Source organism: Mastomys coucha, unplaced genomic scaffold, assembly GCF_008632895.1.
Source record: "Mastomys coucha isolate ucsf_1 unplaced genomic scaffold, UCSF_Mcou_1 pScaffold4, whole genome shotgun sequence".
Taxonomy (NCBI): Eukaryota; Metazoa; Chordata; class Mammalia; order Rodentia; family Muridae; genus Mastomys; species Mastomys coucha.
In genome coordinates, this window is record NW_022196910.1 from 35,341,107 (window position 1) to 35,367,173 (window position 26,067).

Sequence of the window (26,067 nt, forward strand, 5' to 3'; positions counted from 1 at the left end):
GATGAGACTAGCCTCAGCCTTGTTGGTATCCACTTTCCTTTATCTTTCCAATGCTAGGTCTACAGGTGCGTGCCAACATGCATGGCTTGATTGTGTTGTTTTGTTTCTTTTAGTGAGTTATAGTAATTTTCCTGGTTGGGTCCCATAAAGATTAGTCATCTGAAGTACTGTTACATGTATTTAAGCACAGACTCTTAGAATATAGTATCATTGTCATGTTCAGTGGCTGTACAATCATGTTTGCTACAGATTAATTTACATAGGGTATATTTAAAGATACATAAAACAAGAATTTTATTCTGTTGACAATCAGACTGTTTGTTCAAATTTTTCCTAGTCATACTTTCTAATTTCTTTTCAGGCTTGCATTGATGACAATGTTGATATGGTGAAATTTCTGGTAGAAAATGGAGCAAATATCAATCAACCTGACAATGAAGGCTGGATACCACTCCATGCAGCTGCTTCCTGTGGATATCTCGATATTGCAGAGTAAGCCAGTTCTGTGTTGTAGTTTTATGCTAATATTAAAAGTAGGTTCTTTAAAACTCCTGTTTTAATGGTCCGGCGTGATGGCACATGGTATAATCCCAGCACTCAGGAGGCAGAGGCAGGTGGAACTCTGAGTCCAAAACAAGACTGGTCTGGAGAGGGAGTTCCCGATCAGCCAAGACTGCACAGAGAAACACTTTCACAAAACCATAAATCCTTGTTAATGATTAATCATATTACCTTAATTCTTGAAAATTCTTCCCAGGATAGCAAATAAGTAATTCTTGCACAGATACTGAATTTCTCACTGCTGTAGCCCTTTGAATTTTGTATTAAGATCAGTAGTGTATACATTCTCCATATTTTCTTTTCATGGCTATAGTATTGTTGGATGATGCAGGATTAGTAGTATTTAACAGTCTTGTGTACACATATATAATCATGAAATACCAGAGGAAAGGAACAGTGTTAACTGAGTTTATATTGCTCTAGGGACTATTGAGAGAGTTATACATAATCCTCCAATTAGTTTACTTTACTAGGTTTTCTTAAGGGTATTTTCTGGAAGTATATATTATAGAATGACTGTATTCCCAACCACCTTTTATGTATGAATACTTTGTTCAAGCATTTAATATGGGAATGTAGACACATTGAATATATTTTCATTAAATTAGTTTTTATCACTATATATATTGCTGTACAATCTGTTTCTTATATCAGCTTATCAAATACTAGTTAATAGAACATAAGCACAATAAAGTGAACAAGAATTGTGATAGAAGAACATTTTATAATATGCTTTCATAAAAGTTATATGAAAGAGTAAAAAAGGGAAAAAACAGCTACTGTTTGTGGACCACTTTTGATAGCAGCTTTGAAACTACAGAAGAAAAGCTTCAGTTAAAAGCAGCTATTGTAATTACTTTTTAGTAGTCCTTCATTGTGTTATCTCCCTGTACTTTCTGTTTCTCCGTGGGTATGATACAGTGTAATAAAAAGTAGCCAGGCCTAGATCTGTATTAAAAGCTGTTTGCCACTGACTGACTGCCTCTATTAGAGACTTGTTTTCTCTTTTTGCGGCTTGAGTTTGTTTGTTTTTTAATCTATAAACCAAGGAAGTGCACGCACGCGCGCTCGTGTGTGTGTGTGTGTGTGTGTGTGTGTGTGTGTGTGTGTGTGGTGTTTCCATGTGTGTACATGTGCATGCACATGTGTGTGGAAGACAGAGAACAACTTCTAGTGTTATCAGATGCTTTCCACCATGGCTTTGAGGCATTTCACTGGTCTGGAAGTTAGCCACCAGGTAATGAGGTTGACCCATCTCTGTATCCCCAGTGCTGGGATTAGAGTCACAACTTACTAAACTTGCCTTTTTTTACTTGAGTTTTGGGATCAGAATTATGAGTCAACCACTACATTGCACTATCTCCCCAGTACCACCTGAGAAATTGTCTACTATTGCAAAGTACTCGTTATCCAGAATTACAATAGTGGTTCTTAAGGTTTTATGTCCTTAATTACTTTTTTGTGCTTTTTTACATCTACTAAGTATCTCTACTACTTAGATCAGCTCAGAAAAATTAGATAACTTTCTGTTTGTTTTGTTTGTTTGTTTGTTTGTTTGTTTGTTTGTTTGTTTGGGACAGGGTTTCTCTATAGTAAGAGTGGCTGTCCTGGACTCACTTTTATAGACCAGGCTGGCCTTGAACTCACAGAGATCCACTTGCCTCTGCTTCCTAAGTGCTGGGATTAAAGACCTAGCCTAACTGTTAATTTTTCTTCAAAAATAATGTAAAGGTTAGGTACTTAGGCTTTGAGTCAGCTAATATGGATTACAAATGCTTCCTCACTAATTACTGAGGGTTGTGATCTTCATTCTTCTAGTTTCAGTTTTCTCCTCTATAAGTTGGAATTAATAGGACTGTTCTGAGGCTTAACTTGGGTAGCCTGTTAAACAGTGTATGGCACATAGAAATCAATGCCAAGTATTTGCTTTGATAGTTATCTTTTTGTTTCCTCTGGTAAAATGAAACTCAACCTCTTTCTTCAAATGCTAATTCTTGTACTTCAAATTTTTAAAATACAACTTTTGAGTCAGAAAAGGCAATAATAACGGAGCTATATAATTTCCTTGCATAGATTTGATTAAGTCATAAACTTGCTGAGTCATTTGGGATGATTTTACTTATATATAACAGAATTCCAAATTGAAAATGACTTAAACAGCAAAGACATTTACAAGAGTATGTAGTTTGGAGGAATGGATTCATTCATTCATCCATCCAGATTTATTAAACTATTTAATATTATCAACAAGGACTTAGACCTTTCAGTTTTTTATGAATTTCTCAATTAATAGATTTTATTCTTAGCAACGTCTCCTCTTTTTCATAAGATTACCATAGTTCCAGAATTGTGGCTTATACATCCACATTTTTAGAGCTTAATTTAAAAAGGGTTAAGAATAAAAATTACCTTATTTATATTTCACAGGAGCCACTTCTTTATGGCTAAAATGAATCTGTTGTATGTCTTAATTACATTCTTTGTCTATTCCTCTGTTGATTGGCACCTAGGTGGAGTCCATAACTTGGACTATTTAAATTGGCTATTGTAAACAGTACTGCAATAAACATGGATGTGCCGGTATCACATTGATACATTGATGTATTATTTAGGGTTTCTGTTGTTGAGATAAAACACTAAGTTGACCAAAAGCAAGGACTTTTTCAGCTTTCAAGTCTCAGGTCAGACTTCATCATTGAGAAAACTCAAGGCAGGAACCTGGAGATGGAACTGAAACAGAGGCCATGGAGGAATACTGCTCACCCATTGCTTATTCAGCCTGCTTTCTAGTACAACCCAGGACCACCTGCCTAGGGGTGGGACTACCCACAATAGGCTGGGTTCTCCTGATCTCTTGATAATTAAGAAAATGCTCAGCTGGGCAGTGGTAGCACACGCCTTTAATCCCAGCACTTGGGAGGCAGAGGCAGGCAGATTTCTGAGTTTGAGGCCAGTCTGGTCTACAGAGTGAGTTCCAGAACAGCCAGAGCTATACAGAGAAACCCTGTCTCGAAAAACCAAAAAAAGAAGAAAGACAAAAAAGAAAATGCTCCACAGGATTACCTACAGGCCAGTCTAATGAAAGCATTTTCTCAATTGAAGTTTCCTCTTTATAGACCACCCTAATTTGTGTCTAGTTAACATAAAACCATTGTCACTGGGATGAGATAAGACTCTCAGTGTGATTTTGATTTGCATTTCTCTGATGGCTAGTGAAAATGAACATTTCCAATGTTTCCTGGCCATTTGTACTTCATCTTCTGGGAACTGTCTTCTGTTTTCATTAACCCATGTATTGATTGCTTGATTTCTTTTATAGTTCTTTTTTAATCCTTGTGTGTTTTAGATATTAATTATGTCAAAAATACAAGCTAACAACTTTTGCTGTCACTTGATTATTTCCTTTGCTAAACACAAGCTTTTTTAGTCTAATGGAATTCCGTTTGTCAGTTGTTGCTATTTATGAGAGATTTGGGTCCTATTCAGAAAATCTAAGCCTATTCCCATTTCTTAAGTGTTTTCTCGACTTTCTTTTACTTAATAAGATCTTTGATCTGTGTGCATTTGATCTTTACACAGGGTAAGAAATAGGGATACTGTTTCATTCTGTTATGTGTGGATACAATTTCACCATGAACACTGTTTGTAGAAGAGGTTGTTTTCAATGTTTATGTTTTTGGTATATTTTTCAAAGTCGGGTGGCTCTATGTGTTTACTCTACTGATCTCTGTGTCTGCTTTGTGCTGGTATACTCTGTAATATAATTGCAGTAGGGTATGTTCATACCTTCAGCATTGTGGTTTTGCTCAGCATTGCTTTGACAATCAAGCATTTTGTACTTCTATATGTATATTGAGGTTATTGAGGTTATTATTATTATAATTAGAAAGAATTATATTGGAATTTTGATGACTTGTGTATAATTTGTAGGTTGTTTTGGTAGTATGTCCTTTTCTATAATAATACACTTGTCATAGTTAGGGTTTCTATGGCTGCAACGAAACACCATGATCAAAGAGCAAGTTGTGGAGGAAAGGGTTTACTCACCTTACACTTTCTTATTGCTGTTCACCACCAAAGGAAGTCGGGGCAGGAAGTCAAGCTGGGTAGGAACCTGCAGGTAGGAGCTGGCGCAGAAGCCATGTTCTAAGCCTGCTTTCTTCCAGAACCTAGGATCATCAGCTCAAGGATAGCACCACCCACAATAGACTGGGCTCTCCTTCATCAGTCACTAATTAAGAAAATGCTTTATATCTGAATCTTATGGAGGCATTTCCTCAATTGAGGCTTCCTTCTTTCAGGTAACTCTGATTTCTGTGTCAAGTTAACATAAGACTAGGCACCACAACACATTTCTAGTCTATGAGCATGGCAGATCTCTCTATCTTCTGATGTCTGTCTTGGTTTCCTTCCTGACTGTGTTACAGTTTTTTGTTTTGTTTTGTTTTGTTTTGGCTTTTTGAGACAGGGTTTCTCTGTATAGCTCTGGCTGTCCTGGAACTCACTCTGTAGATCAGGATGGCCTCGAACTCAGAAATCCACCTGCCTCTGCCTCCCAAGAGCTGGGATTAAAGGCGTGTGCCACCACCGCCTGGCTACAGTTTTTATTGTAGAATCCTTTCACTGCCTTCAGTAGGTTTCGTGTGTTACAGTTATAGTGTTTGTTTATTTGTGGGGGATTTTTTTTTGAAGGCAGTTATGAAAAAGTATTTTTACTTTCTTAAATATCTGCTATTGAGGTATAGTAATGCTGTTGGTGTTTTATGCTGATTTTCATATTCTACTATCTTGCTGATAGTTTTTATCAAATCTAAGAGCCTTCTGGACAAGCCTTGGGTGTCTCTTTAATTTTAGAACTGTGTCATCTACAAATTTGAAAGCTTTGATGTTTTCTCCTTATGCCTTATTTATTTCCTCTCCGTGGGTTACTGTGCTCCCATATTGATTTTTAACATAATGAGTTGTCCCATGAGAACCCCTCAGCAAGGACTAATTATTTTTCAAGTTAAGCAACTTTTGAAGCTCATACATTTGAGCATATTTGATGTGCTGATGGCAGCCTCTTGTCAGTTGCCCTTAATTGGTTAGCAAATTATACCACAATTCTTGAAGAAGCCCTGTTCTTTTGTAATGTGTTCTAAGAGTGTATATGACTACTGGGTTGTTAGTTTCTCAGTTCATAATCAGTAGAGATTGGTCCTAAACTCTCCACCCTCCTCCTATGTTCATGCACCCCTTTTCCAGCTAAAGGAATCCTTTGCTCATGGTGATACTGTCAAGTAGATAGGACCATTTGGTTCATTGCTTAAGTTTAGTTTTAGATTATTTTCATTTTAATTTTTTTATTTTGATAAAGTACCAAGTCCTAATATCAATGAGTGCCCTACCACTTAATTTCTTCCTATACACTATGGATATCCATTTATAATTTTTTTCTCTTGATATCTTCATATGATTTTTAAACCTAAGTATCAGTGAAAATAAGTAATCCTCCCCTTATGCATAAGTCATAGAATGTCACAAATACTCCTCCACTCTCTACTTTTAAAAGTGACAGTTAAAAGTTGTGTGGGTTGTTCTTATTTGGATATAGAGTACATGTTTGTTCAGTTCATGTATATGACCGTGTACATATACAGTTCTATCTGTCCCATTTGACTAGCTGGTGAACATCGTTTAGTTAAATAATTTTACCCTAAGCCTTGATACTTGCCTTTTTTCAATTCTTGAAATTATAAGGATCTCTTATGTTTATGTAAAAAATATTTTGAGATTCAATGTTTTAGTTGTCTAGTTTCATTACTATATTCCTTTTTGAAGCTTCCACTCTAAATGCTTAAGAAATGCTTTTATCTTGAGTAGCCATAAAATTTTCTAATATGAAAATTTTACCCTATATTATAGAAAAAGCTTCTTTCTCACTTGATCATTAAAGACTTGGCTATTTATGGATATAACTTTATGATGTTTGTGGTGGTTCAGGTATGGCTTGGTCTTCCCTCTTTAGAACTTTATCCATAACATCTACAAAAATCGTAGCCTCACCACCAAAGTATGTCCACTGTCTAACTACTTTTACTGCCTCCTATTTCTCTAGTCTGGAGCACTGTTTCTGTCTTCTAGATTATTACAGTTCCTATGCCAAACCATCATCTTCCTTCCATCTGTTTTGCTCAGTGTAGCTGGCAGGATGCTGTACAGTAGCTCAAGCTGGGGAACATTACTAACTCACTTCACATCCCGCTCACTACCCGCCTCCTACAATCCTTCTGCATCCCCCATACCCTTCTCCTCTGAGCAAGTGGGGCCCCTGGGTATCCCTCTCCTAATTCAAATTTCTGTGAGGCTAGGTGCTTCCTCTCCCACCGAGGCCAGAAAAGGCAGCCCAGCAAAAGAACATGGGATACCATGTACAAGCAACAGCTTTTGTGATAGCCCTGCTCCAGTTGTTCAGGACCCACATGAAGACCAAGCTGCACATCAGCTGCATATATGCAGGGAATATCACATATGTAGTCTTATTCAGAGCCTCCAGTGCATTCATTCTGTGTTCAGTCAGGGTAGAAAGATACTGACCTACAAGAGTGGTCTGTCTGCTGTTCATCATTCTTGACTTTCTGGCTCCATCTTCAACCCATCTGTAGGCTTTTCTGTATCTATTATGGTCTCCATCTTGAGCCTTTAGGCCAGGTAGGTATCATCCATTTTTGGTCTGCTTATTTCTTCTGTCTAAAAAATAATGTTATATTTAAACTTTTCTAATTTTAAAAATTATGTAATATATTTTAATCATCCTTTTCTTCCTCAACTCCTAGGACCTTCCCAGCTTCCTACCCAACCAACTTCATAATTTCATCTTTATATTCTCGCCTCCCCCCTCAGCAAACACAAAAATCCACCCAAAAGCAAAAATAAAGAAGCAAAACACTAATAAGAAATGCCAAAGGGAAAAAAATCGATAAAAAATGATGTTGAGGGTTTTGTATGTCATCCAGCTACCTCTGGGCATGGAACACATTCAAGTCCTACACAGGTTTAATCCAGATGGAGTAGCCCTAAGGGAAGTGAACATGGGGTCCCACCACTAACCAAGAAGGTATTTGCAGTTGATTCCAGCTGGCAAAGGGAAAAATCAGTTTTCTCCCATAAAATGTCACTTGTATATCAACCACATTCCAGGGCAAACCCCATGCTCAGTTGGATTGCCAACTTAGCAAAAGTTAGGTAGATATTCCTAGCCAGTTAAAACCTGTTTGTGTTACGTAATTTAGTTGGGACAGTCCCAGATAGGTGAAACATGCATGAAATGAAATTATGCTGTAGTAACTAAGTTGAATACTTGGGAAAGGCCTAAAGGCAAGTCCTGCTGCATCTCAAGTAGAGGTTGGTGAAACAACTAGGAAATATGAATAAAAACAGAAAAAACTAGATTATATATAGTGATCGCTTTGCTTGGAAATTTGAAATATCTGCTTTGAATGCATAGCTAAAGCATTCCAGATATGGGGTTTTTGGGTTTTGGGTTTTGGGGGTTTTTTGTTTGTTTGTTTTTGTTTTGTTTTGTTTTGTTTTTGTAAGGAAAGCACCATGGATTTATAAGATATTAGAAACATCCAAAGAAAAGGTTTGATCTTCACTATAGGATGAGTAAATTATTATAATTTATTTGGTGTTGAAGGACATGTTTTTTTTATAAATATATTGTATTTTGTGGTCCACTGTGAGTTAAGGGAGATTACCATGTAAATGCTGGTCTTGATTGTATTGATATAAGGGCTGGTTGATTTTTGGATTTATGTTTTTTTAAAGATACTAGATTATGAAAAGTATCAGATACAGCATGCAGAGATTTCTATGCTGTATGAATTTGTCCTTCGGTAGGGTATATATTTAGTCCATTTTGTTAGGGATACTGTCTTTGTCAGACTAGGAAGGAGGAACAATTAACTAGGGCAGAACAGTGAGACTGGAAGTGATAAGAGTGACTCAATGGCCCACGGTAGTAAAGGAGAAGGGAAAACTCAAGAGGTGGTTGTCATGGTGACAGTAATGGCTGACATTTGCCCAGTGTTTACTATGTGCCATTTCTCTATTCTCAACCCTTTGACGTAATTTCAGTTGGCTTTATCATCACATGAAAATGCATTTTTACTATCCTATAGTTGTCTCATTCACAGTCCCAAACCCCTGAAACTCATGGCCACAAATGGTGCAGCCTTTCCTCATTCCACATAATTGGGGTTTTTTTGTTTGGTTGGTTTTTTGTTTGTTTTTTTGGTTTTTCGAGACAGGGTTTCTCTGTAGCCCCGGCTGTCCTGGAACTCACTCTGTAGACTGGGCTGACCTCAAACTCAGAAATCCGCCTGTCTCTGCCTCCCAAGTGCTGGGATTAAAGGCGTGCGCCACCACCGCCCAGCTCATTCCACATAATTGTATGTTATCATTTTATAGAAATATTACTGAATATGGTTAGAGAATATTGCCTCAAGTTTGTGAATTTGTAACTTAATCTATATTGTTTTCCTGAGCTATGATTCTGATGAATAGTAATTTCCTTGTATTAATAAAATTTACTTAATACGGGAGGAAAACAAGTCAGAGAGAAGTCACATGTAGGAAATGACAGCTAGTGTTTGAATCAAGATACTCTAGCTTTTCAAGTTTGCACTTAAAGTCAAAACAGGATTGTGCCTCCCTCTGGCCTTTATAATTCTTGGAATTAAGTTTATTGAGGTTTAGAAGGTTGATTTTGTTGCCCTCCTTTGAGGTCCCAGTGTGAGGTACAGTAGCAGTCAGAATAGAATTTTATAACATACATCCTGGATTTCATCAAGTCTCAGATGTCATCCTTGTAACTCAGTGTATTCTTTGCTAATTGAAACATTACATTTTAAATGTAGGTTTATTTTTATCTTAAAGGACTTTTTTTCCCACAGTGCTGTTCTCTGTATGGAAAAGTGTTACAGCTTGGCTTGATCTTGTACATTGACTTATTTTAGCTCTGCTAGGATTCAGCATTGATAATATATACAAAAGCCTTGGGATCACTATAGCTAACACTAAAACTAACCAGGGTGGGAGGAAGGGAGGGGGAAAGAGAGGAAATTATGTTTCATAAAGCTTACTCTTCAAACACTTCAGTTATACCTACTTTATTTTCAGTCTTTATGTCCTTTGAGTGACTTCTAACACTCCAATTGAAGCATTTTTAACATATTATTATTTGTTTAATTGAAATTTGCCTAGCAAGTTGAATTTCTTGCTGTCTTGAAACAAAGCACAATTTCTTACTCTACCTTCGTATTTTCTTCCTTAGACTCATCTTTTTGCAGTATTTAAGAAATATTTAGTATTTTCTTAAATACTTTTTTAGTTTTCAGTTACTACTTTAAAGCTATGGAACTTAAAAAACATACTTTAATTCAAATATAATCTGGCTTTATAAAATTTCCATTTAAAAAGTTTGGAATATATTTACTTTAAAAATATCAAGGTACACAGACTATCATGTTAAAAGCTAAATTTCAGAAAGCCTGTATAACAAAATAAACTTTCCCCATCAATACCCATAGTTCCTCTTTTTTCTTAGTTTTTTTGAGACAGGGTTTCTCTATATAGCTCTGTCTACCCTGGAACTCACTCTGTAGACCAGCTGGCCTCAAACTCAGAGATTCACCTGCCTCCCGAGTGCTGGGATTAAAGGCATGTGCCACCACTGCCCGGCTGCATAATTCCTCTTAACCACGTGTACATAATCCTTCTTTTCTTTCTATTCCTGTGTTATGTGTGATAAAAGATTTAAAAGTATAACCGGACTTTTCAGTTATTCTAAGAAAATGTCTTTGGTCCCCATTTCGCTAGACAATACTTTCTGCCACACACTGTTGGAATATATTTACTTTAAAAATATCAGGGTACACAGGCTGTCGTGTTATTGTTTTAAGGATTCTGGCACTGCATCTGAGTAGGTAGGATATTAACCTAGTATGCTCATGGCCCTGGGTTTAATCTCTATCACTTTATCAAAAAATTTACAGCAAGAATATTTATATGTAGTGAAAAACAATTAGTTAAATTAGTTGAAGACAGAAAAAAGACCTATTTATATATGAAAATATATAAATGAATTATATTTAAGGCTAATTACTATTTTGAAATTTATAGTTGTCACAAAAGTATGCTATAAGAAGAATGAGATTGTGTAAGAAGGCAAGGGTAAATCATTGGAGGACATTCATCCTTTCTAGTTGAGCTGTTCAGAATTTAAGTTGGATAGTGACATGAGTGATATTGATAGATAAAGAATTCTAGGAGGTATGCATTTGATACATGGAAAAGAATTAATAATCTTTTTACATCTAGATTCTTTTGGCAAGTTTGAGGACTCCTGTGAGTATTTTCTTAAAAATAAGTTTTAGTTGCATAAAATATACAAGTGTAAATGTTAGAATCCATTTACCAAAATAATAGAAAACCAAGATTTATCCTAGTTATGTTTGTTTGTTCTAACATGTTAAGTGCCTTCGTAGTGGTTATTTTGGTGACAGCTATTAATTTGGTGACAGCTTAAATATACTTTTTTCTTTTTTAAGACTTAAAAAAATATTTATATGTTTTGTTGTTGTTGTTGTTGTTGTTTTATATCTTTGCACTAGACATGTGGAGGCCAGAAGATGTCATCGGGTCCCCTAGAACTAGAGTTCATAAAGTTATGCGTCACCATATGGGTACTGGGGATTGAACCTGGTTGCCTAGAAAAGCAGATAGTATTCTTAGCCTTGAGCCATCTCTCCAGCCATCAATATTTATTCCATTTTAATCATTTGTTTCCACGTGGTTCGGTACTAAGCACTGGTATCCTTTAAGGCCAGAAGCGTGCATTAGATCTCCTGGAGCTACCTAGTTACATGGTTTTGAGCTCCTTAAAATTGGAACTAGTAACCAAACTCTAGTCCTGTGAGAGCAGTACCAGCTCTTAACTGATTAGCTAACTCTGTTCTTTTTAATTATTTTAATACAGTGTCTCATTTTAACCCAAGCTGGTCTTGACCTTGCAATAATCCTCTTTCCTTCACCTCCCTTAATCAGTCACATCAACTGACTTTTTTATGAGCCTGCAAGTTCGACTTCAGATTATTAACTACTAATAGTAATTATTGTTGCTTATTACAAAATAATAATAAATATTAAACCTTTTCTTCATTGTAGTGCAATATACTTGGAATTGTAGTAGCTGGGAAGGTAAAGCTAGATTCATGGTTCAAGGCCAAGTCACATAGTAAGACTCAAGTGAAAATACCCAATGAAACAAAACCCACCTCCCATAGGACTGATGATGCCAGGAGCACGAAGTTCATTTAGAAAATCAGAACAAATGGAAAAGTAGAGATAGTCTGATTGTGCTGTGAAAGGCTTCTAATATTAAAACTTTACACTTTTATTCGTAAAGCAAATTTGTACTAAATTTAAGAAATAAAAATTTTAAATTCCTGTGGTAATTTTATACATTTAAATAATGTGCATATTTATTTTCATCCCCATTGCTGTTATGACACAAGAACTTTATTCATTGGATGCATGATGTTTCATTTCTGTGATACTCCTTTAACTATGCTTTCAATCTTACAGGTTTTTGATTGGTCAAGGAGCGCATGTAGGAGCTGTCAACAGTGAGGGAGACACACCTTTAGATATTGCAGAGGAGGAGGCAATGGAGGAGCTGCTTCAGAACGAGGTTAATCGGCAAGGTAATAGAAAAAGCAATATACAGGGAATGTGTACAGAACTTTTTCAGAATATCATCCATGACATTCCTGGGAAAAGTATTTGTTGCCATTGAAGAACAGTCATATTTAAATAAATTTTTACAGTCATCTTAACAACTATGTGTATAGGATTCTACTTAGAAAAAATAGTAATTCCTCTCCATCTTATTATATAATGTTTTAAAAATGAGTGTATATCATAAAGCATGGGCCATAGTAATATATATATAGAATAGCTTTAGAGTGAAGTAGCAGGCAAAAGGTCAGAATACATACAAGATAGATGTGATGTCTTGGACATTTGAACACGATGGCCATAAATGTCCACTAATATGGGAAGCTTGCCCTGAGATATGAAAGAGGGTAGAGAATGAGCCATAATCTGGCAAGAGAGCATTGTAGATGGAGGAAGCAAGGAGTATAGGGTGGGGAGGAGCTTGATGCATTCAAAGCTGCAGCAGACTAGCATGCTAATTTTGTTGTGCCTGTTTGACATTCAAGGTACTTAAATATGTGGGTTTGGAGAGAGGTACAAGATGTAGATATACAATTAGAGGGATCTCTGTCATAGGGAGTAGTTGCTCATGAGTACAGAGCTACTTGAGGTGTGATGAGGATTATTTGTAGAATTGATTCTAGTCACAGCTGCACCACTGGATACTGAGTGACGTGTCTCATGAAGGAAGGTTTAAAACATGGTATGATATCGTAATTCTGCTTCTGGAAATAGGTCCAAAAACAAAAGAAAGTCCCTGAAGATAAATGTGTGTAACCATGTCTGTTTAGCTTAACTATGGTTATACCTCCATAAATATGTGTATCTATTAAAAGTGTCTCAGTCATACACAAAATGTCTGCCTTGTGTCAGGTGTGCTTGAATTTAAAAATAATAATTTTAGCCCAAAAAGAGAATGGAAGTGCAGTTATGGATAGTGTGTTCATTTAGTATATCAAACACTACAAGCTCTGTTCTCACTGCTGCAAAAGAAAAGACAGATACATGTTCAAGACGGAATTTTTTTTTTTTCTTTTCTTTTGGTTTTTCGAGACAAGGTTTCTCTGTGTAGCCCTGGCTGTCCTGGAACTCACTCTGTAGACCAGGCTGGCCTCGATCTCAGAAATCCACCTGCCTCTGCTTCCCAAGTGCTGGGATTAAAGGCGTGCAACCACCACTGCCCGGCAAGAGGGAACTTTTGTTATGTGTATTTTACCATAATAAAACATTTCCATTTTTTAAATTTAAAATATGTACTTATAAAATTACTCTGTATGGTTTCCACATTTAGGCAGTGATCATACAGGTTTTCTCAAAACTGTTATACTAAAGTTAAATAATTGAGAAAAGATATGGGATGTTGTTTAAGAGTTGGCTTATGCTGAAGTATGGTTCATCAGGAAGTAGAAGGTAAAGATTATAAAGGAATAGAAACTAGGTAAGTCTCTGAAAATGGAATCTTCTCAGAATAAGAAATTGTGTGACTACTGGTTTATTGAAAAGGGACAGTCATTAAAACTGAGGAGTATATTTGAAGTAAAATACAAAGCAGTGGTTTCCTTATATAAGCATTCCCACACAAGTTGTCTTGAGTCCCCCACACCTACATCTCCTGCACTTTCCACCTTTTCATCATTTATTCGATTATCTTCCCCATTCTCCTTCTTAAATGCCTTTCTCCCTCTTAGGATGTCATGACCCATACCTGTTCATATTACGTTGTCCATATGTAAAAATTAGGCTAGGATTCACGTATGAGAGGCACCATGTAGTATTTGCCGTTTTGAATCTAAGATATCTCAAAGCGTAATATAATTTCCAGATCTACCTATTTTCCTGTAATTTTCTTATTTTTACTCCTCAGTAGAACTAAATAAAACCCCATTTTATGTATATACCACATTTTCATTTTCTGTTCATCTGTTGAAGAACGTGTAGGCTTATTTCATGTCTAAGGAAATAATTTAAAGGCCTGGAGTAAAATCAGAGCCCAGAAGAAATAACATGCATAAGAAAACTGGTTATAGCCGGGCAGTGGTGACGCACGCCTTTAATCCCAGCACTTGGGAGGCAGAGGCAGGTGGATTTCTGAGTTTGAGGCCAGCTTGGTCTACAGAGTGAGTTCCAGGACAGCCAAGGCTATACAGAGAAACCCTGTCTCGAAAAACCAAAAAAATAAAAAGAAAGAAAGAAAACTGGTTATAAACTGGAGCACACAGAAAGGCTATAGGTGTCTGTGCTCTGGTAGAGTATTTCCATCATGATATTTTCTAGAGCTGAGGAATCTGAAAGAAGAGATGCCTAATAAATAACCTTTCTGGCTTGGTTTTGCTTTTTTTGAGAGAGTGCCTCACTGTGTAGCCTAAGTGGCCTCAGCTCACAACCCTTCCTGTGGCTTCTGAGTGCTGGAGTTACATGCGTATACTACTATGTGCAGCCAAGCAAAAATAACTTAACTGTCCATTTTACCAAGAGAGACTTCAGATGGAAAACTGTTAATTTTCTGCCAGTGATAACTCTTTAAATAAAGTAAGTCTTTTCATGCTGGTATCTGTTTAACATTAGTTAGCAATTATTATGGACAACTGGTACAGGCACAAGTGGCCTTGGCTGTGGAAACTGATGCTGGGACTATTATCAGTTTGCTTCAGCATTCACTGGGTTCGTAGTATGCTCCAGGACATATAGGTAATGCTGTGGTGCTCTGATGGTACTGAGAGAGATGTCAGGATGGCTCTAGAGCAGGAAAGTGTATGGGGAATTCTGGGAACGAGTGTTGAGGTGACAGAGGAAAGGAAAAGAAAAGCTAACAGTGGTCGTGCAAAGCCATGAAACACCTGCTGGTGCTTTCAGTTCATCCTCAGTTGCTCTTTGGTGTTTATGTTCCTGCTAACTCCACTTTACAGATGAAGAATTGAAGCTTAGTTGCTGGCCAAGGTGAAGTAGAACTGATAATACTATAGTTCTGCTCCAAACTGAGACAAGATACATTGAATTTGAGATGGATCAGTAGGTTAAGGTCCTCATCCAGAGGACCAGAGTCTGTTCCCAGGACCCACATCAGACATCTCTGAGCTACCTATAACTGCAGCTGCTTCCGTGGATGTACATGCATGCATGCGTACACACAGATTACACTTACACAGATAGACACATCAAAATAAAATAAATATTTTTAAAAGATACATTCAGTTTACATTCTGCCATTGTGGTGACATACTGTGTTTTATTTAGAATATGTCCTGGAAAGTAATTTTTGTTGCTCATTTTATTCTTACAATGGTAATATTATATTTTTATAAAATAACAATTTTAAAGAAACAAGATTACAGTGGAATCTTAGATTTTTAATAATGTCTAATAAAACACCTTAAACATACCTCTGTCAGATAAACTTTCTTGAATTATCTCTTCTTGCTTCTAGTCTCTTATCCTATATCGCAAACTGATGTCAAATTCAACATTCTTCTCCCTCAGACTCTTAAGCAATGACATTATAGATGTATACCACCATACCTTGCTCAAATTACCTTAGTATCAGAATTCTTACACACAAAACTTGAAGATATTAAATGTGTGTGCAGATGTGTGTGGGGTAAGTGTTTCTTCACGTGTAGCACCTCAGGCACTGTCAATTGTTTCTTTTAATTTAATTTTATTCTTTTTACTTACTCACTTTACATCCCGCTCACTGCCACATCTCCTGGTACTGTCAATCATCTTTAAGGCAGGGCCTTTGGTTGGCCTGAACTGGCCAAAAAGGTTAGCTAGCTAGGCTGAAGAATGAGGCACTCATTTGTCTCTGTCTTCCCAGCCCAGGACTGCCAAGTACCACTTTAATAGCTGACCCTCTCCCCAGCCCCACTCTTAAGTTTTTAGATAGTTCTTTGACTTCTTATTGTTGTAAGAGGAGATCTTGTAATATAGCTCATGCTGGCTTGTATCTCACTTGGTATAGCCCAGTCTGGCTTTACATTCTTATATGCTCTTGTCTCAGCCTCCAGAGTGTAGGCCTTGTGCTATCTTAATCTACTGTATTTGAATAGTAAATATGCTCAAGTAAATTGTCTTCAAAACTAGTAATGATTGAACACAGGCTAAAAGAATATCTGCTTCATATTTTATGTGATTTTATTCTTTTTTCAGTGAAAGTTACAGATCAGGTTGGTTGGTTGGTTTTGTTGACTGGTTGCTCAATTGGTTGGTTTGGTTGGTTGGTTGGTTGGTTGATTAGTTAGGTCTGGTTTGTTTCAATACAGGATTTCTCGTGTAGTCTGTGTAGTCCTGGCTATCTTGGAATTTCCTCTGTAAAGTAGGCTGTCCTCAAACTTAGAGTACCTCCCAAGTACTGGGATTAAATATGTGCACCCCCACCACCGAGCAATGATCAGTTTTTTTAATGTTAGCTATCTTATTCTGCTTGAGAGACTAGACTGCATTTCTCTGTAACTTCACTACCTTTAACTTGCCATAACAGCTGTTAGTCTAATCATTTTAATATATCCTACTAGTCTTATCTTCTACTTGGACAGATGAGGGAAGGACCAGTTACATAGATAAGATTTTGTTTCTCTGACAAGACTATAAAAGAGAAGCAGAATCAGAGTTTCAGAACTGCTGCTAACTGCCAGCACCTTTATGTTTATTCCTCATCTAAAACTTGGTGTGGAGTTCTCAGAATAACCCTGTGGGTAGATACTGTGGTTACCTCATATCATGAGTCTGAAGCCTAGCTAGCATGCATTGCTTTCCCATACAGCTAGTGAATCCCAGTTCAGTTTGGGTTCATTTCTAGTCCTTACCCTTTCTAACTGATAGCCAAAGAAATTATGGCTTTCCCAGCATCGATAGTAAGCTTGTCAAGGCTCTGAAATGTGAGAACAGGTCTCCTAACATAAGTTGCATGACGTATTGATAGTTTTGTTTTGGTTTAAATGTTGATGAACTAAATATAAGTTACATTTAAAATATTTTTTTAACAATAAAGGAAGAGAGATCTGGACAAATTACTCAGTGGTTAAGAACACTGGCTATTCTTCTGGAGGTCCTGTGTTCAGTTCCCAATATCCACATGGTGGCTCACAACTATCTGTAGCTCCAGTTCTTAGCCTCCAACACCCTCTTCTAACCTCCATGGCCACCTGTCACACAGGTGGTACACATGCAATTGAGCAGGCAAAACACCCACACACATAAAAACATAAGAAGGGTTTTTCTTTTCTGCATTTCCTTAAGCAGGTTTTGCATAAGGTTCCCTTCACAGCATACCTTAAACTTGGATTGTTTTGGCAAGATTTGGAGGCAGAAGGGATGTTGAGTGAAAAATTTATTCACAGGGAGATGCAACACATACGTGTCTACTCACAGCAGAAAGGAAGCCCCTGAACAGAGCAAAGTAAGAACTGCACCAGTGACCAGCTAGGTGAGCCAGTGAGCTTTTATTGGTCTTGCTAACAGGAGTATGGATGAGGGGTTGCTAACAGGAGCAGGAATGACTCAAGGGCGCTGTATCACTGAGAGGCCCATCCTAACAAAGGTGACAATTAATGAACCGTGGTATTTGAATTAATGGTAAAGATGAACCATGCAGTGTGCATGATGGTTTACAGGCGTTTTCATTGGCCCCAGATTTCCCTCTCACAGCTGTTCAGTCTCTTCCCTCAGCAGCTGTTTGCTCCGGTAAAGCTGGACAAGTACCTTGAGAATCGTGCAAGTTTCTGCTGGTGACATTTTGTTTACCTCCTGAGCCTCCTGGATTCTCAGTTCCTAGGAAACTGCTGTAGAACAAGGGAGTGATCGCTTTGTAAAGACAGCCATAAAGCTAGATGAACACTGGAATGAATCTGAATGCTTTAACTTGGTAAAAGCAGAAGAGATTCTAAAAAGAGGTGTATCCTGGGAAGTAGTCGTTTCCTAGGCAATCGAAATAAGGATCTGATTTGTATCGGAGGTAATCGCTGAGACAGAGCATGGTACACCTGGGAACCTGGATAGAAGCCAGATTGTTCACACCAACTAAGGTAGAGGAGGGAGACTAGAGATGAAGTAAAAATGCAAGTCTAGACCTATGGCCTTTGCTACCTAAAAGACATTCACCTTTGTCTCATAGGAGATAGTCACACACTGACTAAGTTGTAAGGGGAAATCATCAGATTTGGATTATTTCAGTTTGGCAGTAGTGGGGTGTTGAACCAGAAGGAAGGAATAAGTTAATGATCAAAGTACAGTGTAAAGGGAGCTAGTGATAGGAACTGTCAGAAGACAGTCTAGGAGATGGCACCTCCGCATCTGCTAACTAATTGAATGGACAGTGACTGCCAAGGTGCTGGATAAACAGTGATACTCTGGAAATGTAAGGCAAGCAGCAAGCAGCAAGTTAGTTCCGGGCAGTTGTTCCGCTTTCCTCACTGAGTTTGAGATGCACATGGATGGCACAATGTTCCACTACATTATTTCTTTTCATGTTTTTCTGTATCTCTAACTGGGTTTGTATTCGGAAGGACACTTGTGCATATAAAATTAGCTTACAAAATGACTAAAAAAAATTAGGCCTATGAATAAAATAGAACTGGGTCTTTAAAAGTCAATCTCCCCCAAGGTCATGACACTAACCTATCACTAGGTTTAAAAGTAAAACCTACACTATTTTATTTGGCCTTAGCACCAAATAAAATAATTTCTTTTTAAAATATATTTTATTATTTTGTGTATGTGTGACATCTTTTTCTTCTGTAACCAAATTCAAATCTATGTTCAGGCTAACAGCATATTCTGTTGCTGTGCCATGAAGCAACCAGAATGAACCCTTCACTGCCTTTCCTCCTCCTTCTCTAGTTAAATAGCTCCTCTCTCCTGGTTGAGTTAGAGTAATAGCCTCCAGCCATTTTATACCTTCAGGGTTCAGCTTAAGTGACACTTCTAAATTAATAAATACTGGGTCATGCAGCTCACTGTCGTCATTATAGAAAGTCTGGCTTCCTTCTGAACAGAGCATCCTGTATAGATTGCCACCCAGAGCCTAGAGTACTTTCTTCCCTTTTTTCCAAACAGTGGTGTGGCATCACTTGATTTATTTCTTGCTTTTATGCCACTTATTAGAGACTATTCGTCATCAGCTAATAAAATAGCTCCTCATTAATCTCAGTCACCTTTGCTCTGTTCTAGTTTTCTTCACAGACAGAACATTTTCTGCCTTAGAAAAGCAGCTTCCACTTCTCATAAAGCACCTGATAATAATAGGCACTTAGTACATGGGTGGGTAGATAGATGGAAAGATCAAAACCATACAGTTGGGTTTATAAGGATTGTGTGAAAGATATTGGCTAAGGGATAAAAGACTTATGTTTTACTCATTTATGTATTCGCTCACTCAGAAACTATTTTCTTACTAAGCTTGTTTAAGCTTATCTAAGCTTACTAAGCTTAAGTTTATTTCTTGTATCCTGTCAGATGGTAGAGATACCAAATAAAGGAATATATATCTACTTTTTATAAGCTCAGTCTTTTATATTAAATAACCATTAATTAAAACTATAAGAAAACATAAGATCATTTAGGAGTTTTACCATTATGTTTAATAATTTAATTTTCCCCTCAGGGTATAGAACTCTTTGAAAATTCTATTCATTTTTGTATTTTTCCTGCTTTTATCACCTTAGCCAAGGACAGTACTTATAATACTTTGAAATGAAAGAATTTCTCTGTGACTTAGACAGTACTGATTGTATGAAGAAAATGCCATACTACAAAAGAAAAGGTTGTCTAGAGAAAAAGAGAAAGCAGTTTAGGTCCTAATACACTTACAGTCATATATATGATTTGATAAAGTATACATGTTTGAGAATTGTTCATATATAATTGTTCAAAAATCTTTTATTTAGACCAAAGGACGCTGTACCTTGATAAGTGCTTAGAGTAATCTGAAGGCATAACCAAACTTGATCTGGTATCACATGCATTTAATCCCACCATTTAAGATAATTCTGTGAGTTCAAGGCCAGCGTGGTTTACAAAGCTAGGTACAGACTGGCAGAGGTTACACAGTGAGACCCTGTCTCAAAGAAAAGCCATAACCAAAATATTATGGGTCAAAGGCTAAATAATTGACTGAGAAGGCTAATGAAATACCTATTGTATTTCACATCCCTTTATTAAACAAGTAATCAGCAACAATATTTTCAAAACCATGGCTTGTTAGTTTTTATTTAAACATTAATTTTTTTGGTAATCTTATTTCACTGTGTAGAAATAGGAAAATAATTCTCCAGCAAGGAAAATGAAAATAATGTCTATATGGCTTTTTCCCCAAAAGGTGTTGATATTGAAGCAGCTCGAAAAGAAGAGGAACGCATAATGCTTAGAGATGCAAGGCAGTGGTTAAACAGCGGTCACATCAGTGACGTCAGGCATGCAAAATCCGGGGGCACAGCACTCCACGTGGCAGCGGCCAAAGGCTATACAGAAGTTTTAAAGTAGGTATTACTTTTTTACAGAGTTTCTGTACTTCATTTTTCTTAATTTGTTACTCCTTTTCTTAAGATATGTGCAGGTACTATTTGGAAGCAGACTATATAAATGTCTGTTCTCAGGAGAAAAGCAAAGATGATCTTGAATAGAACTGATTTAGTTTCTAAAGTTCTTTCTCAAATTTTGAATATTTCTGTTCTCTTGGTTTCTATGTTTCAGTTACAGTTTTCTCATAAAATGGATTTAAGTGTCAACAAACCATTATATGTTACCTGTCAAACTGATAACTATTAGAGTCACTAGCAGTTCTCATATTGACTAGATATTGAGAATAAAAACAATATGTAAATAATTTGCTTTTATTATAAAAACATTAGAATTTAGATTGCTAATACTATGATATTAAATTTTAATCCATAAACATCTAAGTCTATAAAAGACTATATAGTGACTGTAAGACTATAAGGTGATCAGCTAATTTCTTTGCAACAGAGTTCCTTTATGTTAGTTTATGTGTGCACATGTGCCTATATGGGTCTTCCTCTCAATAGAAATAATAAAGGAACGCTTCCCAGATTTCTTGGCAATTTTAATCTCACCTTCAGTACTGCAGGTCTAAGTGGAAAGGTGCTTTAGTTAAGTGTTCTTATCCCTACTTACTTCTTTCTAGTCTAAAACTTTTTGTATTTTCCAACCCCATTACTAAGTGGTATGGCTATAGTGAGTTACCAAGCAAATAACAGCTATTCTTACACATGTAAGAAGAAAGGTATGTGCAGGCAGCATAATTTGTAATAAGAGGAGAATGGCTTAATAAATCATGGTGCACAGTTTCCCTGGAAGACTCTGTAGCAATTAAAACATAAGTGAGAAATTTTCTTTTATATTTTAGAAAGAGTGCTAGGATTATTATGAAATGTTAACAATCTAGTGAAGAATAAGCATTATTTTTAAAAATTAGATTTGTAATGAAACATCTTCTCATGGAATTACCAAAATCTATGGTATCATTAACTTAGTAAAGTAAAACTAATTATTGATGTTCATCATGGGAAAATGTCCTCCTTTTATATTCTGTGTGTATTGATAATGAGTTTGTGTTGTGTGTGTTTGGTACCTAAACAAATAAAATGAGTAAAGTGAAGTCTTGTGCTTTTCCTCCCTGTCTCCTCTACTCCGTTCCATTTCAGTCTGCTCTTGGTGCCTTTTCCTCCTCTACAGCGTTGTGACTCCATAGGCCTGCCTGTGGGGCTGCTGCTCCTCACTCTCTCCATCACAGACACTCCTTGAGTGGAGGCGCTCTTCTTGTCCTTTCTTACTTCTTTCTTTCATTTGGGTTTGTTTTCTTTCTTTTTTCTTAAATGTCCTCATAGGATATTTAAAGAATGTGTTTGTTGAAGATGATGTATACTCCTGCTTAAGTCTTCCCTCTACATATCCTCCCAAGTATGTGTTGTTCAGTAGATTAATATTATTAGTTCATATTCCCCAATAAGGATATGTTTTTATTATCTAATAGTCTAGTGTTATTTCCGCTCTACTAATAAAATCTTGGATCATGCATATTGGAGATCATGCATAGTGGAGATCTGTTTTAACATAAATCTCTGGGTTTATATTTGTTGACCTGTTCTTTAGATCATTCCTTTTAAATACTAGTCTATAGACAAGTACCAGACAATATTATAAGCAGCATATGGGATTATTATAAGGATGATTTTTGTATAAATATCCTGTATATAAAAGTAGGGATGGATGGATATAGATAGCTGGCATAGTGGTACATACCTGTATTCCCTCTACTACAGAACCTGAGGCGGGGTTACCATTGACTTGTCACATGGTGCAGGCCTTTAATCCCAGCACTTAGGAGGCAGAGGCAGGTAGATTTCTGAGTTCCAGAACAGCCAGGGCTACTCAGAGAAACCCTGTCTCGAAAAACCAAAAATACAAAACAAAACGAAAAAAAACAACCAAATATATTTAGATAGACAGAGCCTGAATATACTGATTCAGTAGTACTATGATTGAGCTAGAGAATATTTTTTATTAAAGCAAGTTTTTAGGATGGCTCTGTTACTAGGCTATGTTTATAACTAGCTGCTATAGCTAGATGTTATTAATAAATAGGTTGATTTCTATTTCTTATGTTTTGGCTTGTTTTACCCAGTCCAACTCTGTAACCCAGTCTGGCAGCAGTCATCCTGCCTTAGCCACATAAGTGCAGTGATTACAAATATGAACATTCACACACAACCATCACTTCTTAACAGTAAGCAAATAGAGGTGACTGTGTATTAGCTGTCACTACCACCTCCTATAGGTAAGAAGACCTTCTCAAGCTCACCATCGTGGACAAGTCAGGTAAAAGTGTTCCAGATGTCTGATGTAAAGCATCGTTTGCCTGTGTGTGGGCTGTGCTATGTGCAACTTACAGGTTTATTATGAGAACATAATTTTTAAGTAAAACAAAGGTTGGTGTCAGTATGCAGTTAGAAGGGCATGCTAATTTATGTAACTTTGCATTGTATTACAATTTATTCCTATTTTATAGCTTGTTGGTGATTTGAATATCTGCTTTCTACTGATGCAAAATATATGACTTGATGCCCTTGAAATACGTATCTTGCTTTGTTTGTTTCTAACTGTCAGATTATCAATTTCTTTTAAAATTTTTTGTAGCAGATCATAAAGGTTCACAAAGCTTCCATAAACCATTTCTTCAAGTACAAAGTAACCAAGTATTGCAAAATAAGCTTCTTGGATTCTGGTACATTTTTAGGCCACATTTGACCTGAGATGATATATCATCTGGACACTTAAAGATAGCTCTTGCAGTAAATAGCTTTATATATATATATATACACACACACACACACACACACACACACACACACACACACACACACATTTATTTATTTATTTATACATTGATCCATTATGCTTAATCTTAAAACTGGGCTTTTCCATGTCAATTTTAACTTGCAAGTGATACTAACAAAAATTAATCAGTCATATCAAACTATAAATTAGGATCATTAGAAATGAATTAAAACCTCCTTTTTGTGGCAATGACTCAAAAGTGTCTTCTGTAGATGACTTGCTACTTGCCTGAGTTAATTCATTAAGAGGAGGAGGAATTGGAAGTCTCAAAAGAATTAAACTGCAAATTGTAGTTAAATTGCATGGTAGAAAGCTACGGATGATGTTTGTTATTTCTAGATTTTAATGATTATCTAATTCACTGTAATTTCTTTAGACTTTTAATACAGGCAGGCTATGATGTTAATATTAAAGATTATGATGGCTGGACACCTCTTCATGCTGCAGCTCATTGGGGTAAAGAAGAAGCATGTCGGATTTTAGTGGACAATCTGTGTGATATGGAGACGGTCAACAAAGTGGTAGGCCTTTAAAACATACTTTAAATACTAGACACAAAACTCTAACACCAACATGTAAAAGATTATGAATCATGTGATCTTTATCTACTGTCCATCATTAATTCACTCACTAACTTTTAAGTTATTTTAGCTTCCAAATGAGTTGTTTATGGCTCTGTTCTACAGAATACAGAATTAGGATTCTTTGAGTAATCGTACTATCATACTTATGCAAAACATTTGAGTTCTTGCATAGCTACTATATTTTAGGCATACCTAAATTAAGAAATTACATGTCTCTGTAAATGCTTGCTACCATCAATAGAAGCTGGAACAGTACACCAGGGTGTTTCTGATTTTCTTTGGCTGATAGTCTTTAGGGCTTAGGCTTGTTTGCTGGTTGGTTGGTTGATTTTGAGACAGGGTCTCATACAAAGCAGACCTTGACTTACATATGTAGCTGAGGTTTTTTTTGATTCTCCTGCTTCCAACTTCCAAGTACTGAAATTATAGGCTTTCAGCACCCCACCTAGCTGATGATAATCTTATTAGCCTGCACACTGTGGTTAAGTGGCAGTGGATAGTAAAATGAGATTATTGAGAGGTTCAGCATTTACAAGAAAATTCAGTGAGTACTTAATGATCCATAACTGGATAAAGGAAATGAGGGAAGAAATACATGCTATGCTATACATCATATTTTTATAGAATCAAGTTACCAAGTTTTTAGATGACTTTTCCCTTTCAAACAGTATCCTTTTACCAGGATTGCTAGTTAGTCTCCTACTCCATGTTGGTAAACAGGTTTCACATACTCACAATTGAAAGCTTAAAGTATGTATTCTGTCTATTACCATCTGAACTCTGGTCTTCATTTCAGCTTCCTTCCAGTATCCTAACAGGCCACCTTTCACTCACATTGTTAGTGCTGATAATTGGTTTATTTAGGATTAGTGGCCTCCAAAGAACACTAGAAGGGAGGTTTAGGAACTTTTTTGTTTTTGTTTTTGTTTTTGTTTTTAATGAATTTGAAATAGTTTTCCAAAAAGAATGTATAACTTGTGATTATGAACATACTTTCTTTCCCTGGCTGGATTGGTGGTCTCCTTAGAGATCTATGTATATGTAATACGTAATTTGTATGAGAAAAAGTATTTAATTTTGCCTTTGGCCTATATTTATCTTCTTGGGTATAATTCATAATTATGCACTAGGAGACAAGAAAATAAAATCATTTTATTTCATAACATTGAGTTTTCTTATTTGTATTACAGCAGCTTCTTTAATCAGCATGGACTTCTATGCTGTTAATGGCTCTGTTAATGACTTCAAGATCCGTGTGTCACGTGTTCTGTCTTGTCCCACCCTTTCCAAATCTATTCTTTAATGTTCCCCTCTCACCAGTCCCCAGAGATTGTGTGTTCATATTTAGGAATGCGCTCCAAGAAACCGAGTGATTTCCTTAAAGCCTCACTGTGAGGGGGTTTCTTTCAGTTTTCTGTTTCTCTACAATGTTTATTTTTATTTGTACAAATATTTCTTTTATAAAATATCCAAACTTTCATCTAAAAATAATTTCTTTTAAAAATGTAAGACTTTGCCAAGCTGTAGTGGCGCACGCCTTTAATCCCAGCACTTGGGAGGCAGAGGCAGGCGGATTTCTGAGTTCGAGGCCAGCCTGGTCTACAGAGTGAGTTCCAGGACAGCCAGGGCTATACAGAAAAAACCTGTCTCAAAAAAAAAAAAAAAGTAAGACTTTAAAAACATTATAATAGATATAAGATAGAATTCTAAATGCTTTTATACTGTATTTAATCATAGTTTTAAAGTTTTTATTTAAAAAATTCAATAATTACACAACTTTCCTTTGTGAGTTTAACTGCCTTCTCTTTTTTTT

The 26,067-nt window shown here is 36.5% G+C and overlaps 1 protein-coding gene across 3 annotated transcripts in view; it reads left to right on the forward strand.

The window, feature by feature from the left end:
• Ppp1r12a (protein phosphatase 1 regulatory subunit 12A) overlaps nt 1-26,067 on the forward strand; it is a 111,406-nt gene that overhangs the window by 38,621 nt on the left and 46,718 nt on the right. For all 3 annotated transcript variants that reach the window (XM_031349701.1, XM_031349699.1, XM_031349700.1), the window contains exons 2-5: nt 362-492; nt 12,190-12,308; nt 20,633-20,792; nt 24,047-24,191. In XM_031349701.1, the coding sequence (XP_031205561.1) occupies nt 362-492; nt 12,190-12,308; nt 20,633-20,792; nt 24,047-24,191 (555 nt within the window). The remainder of the gene's footprint in view (nt 1-361; nt 493-12,189; nt 12,309-20,632; nt 20,793-24,046; nt 24,192-26,067) is intronic.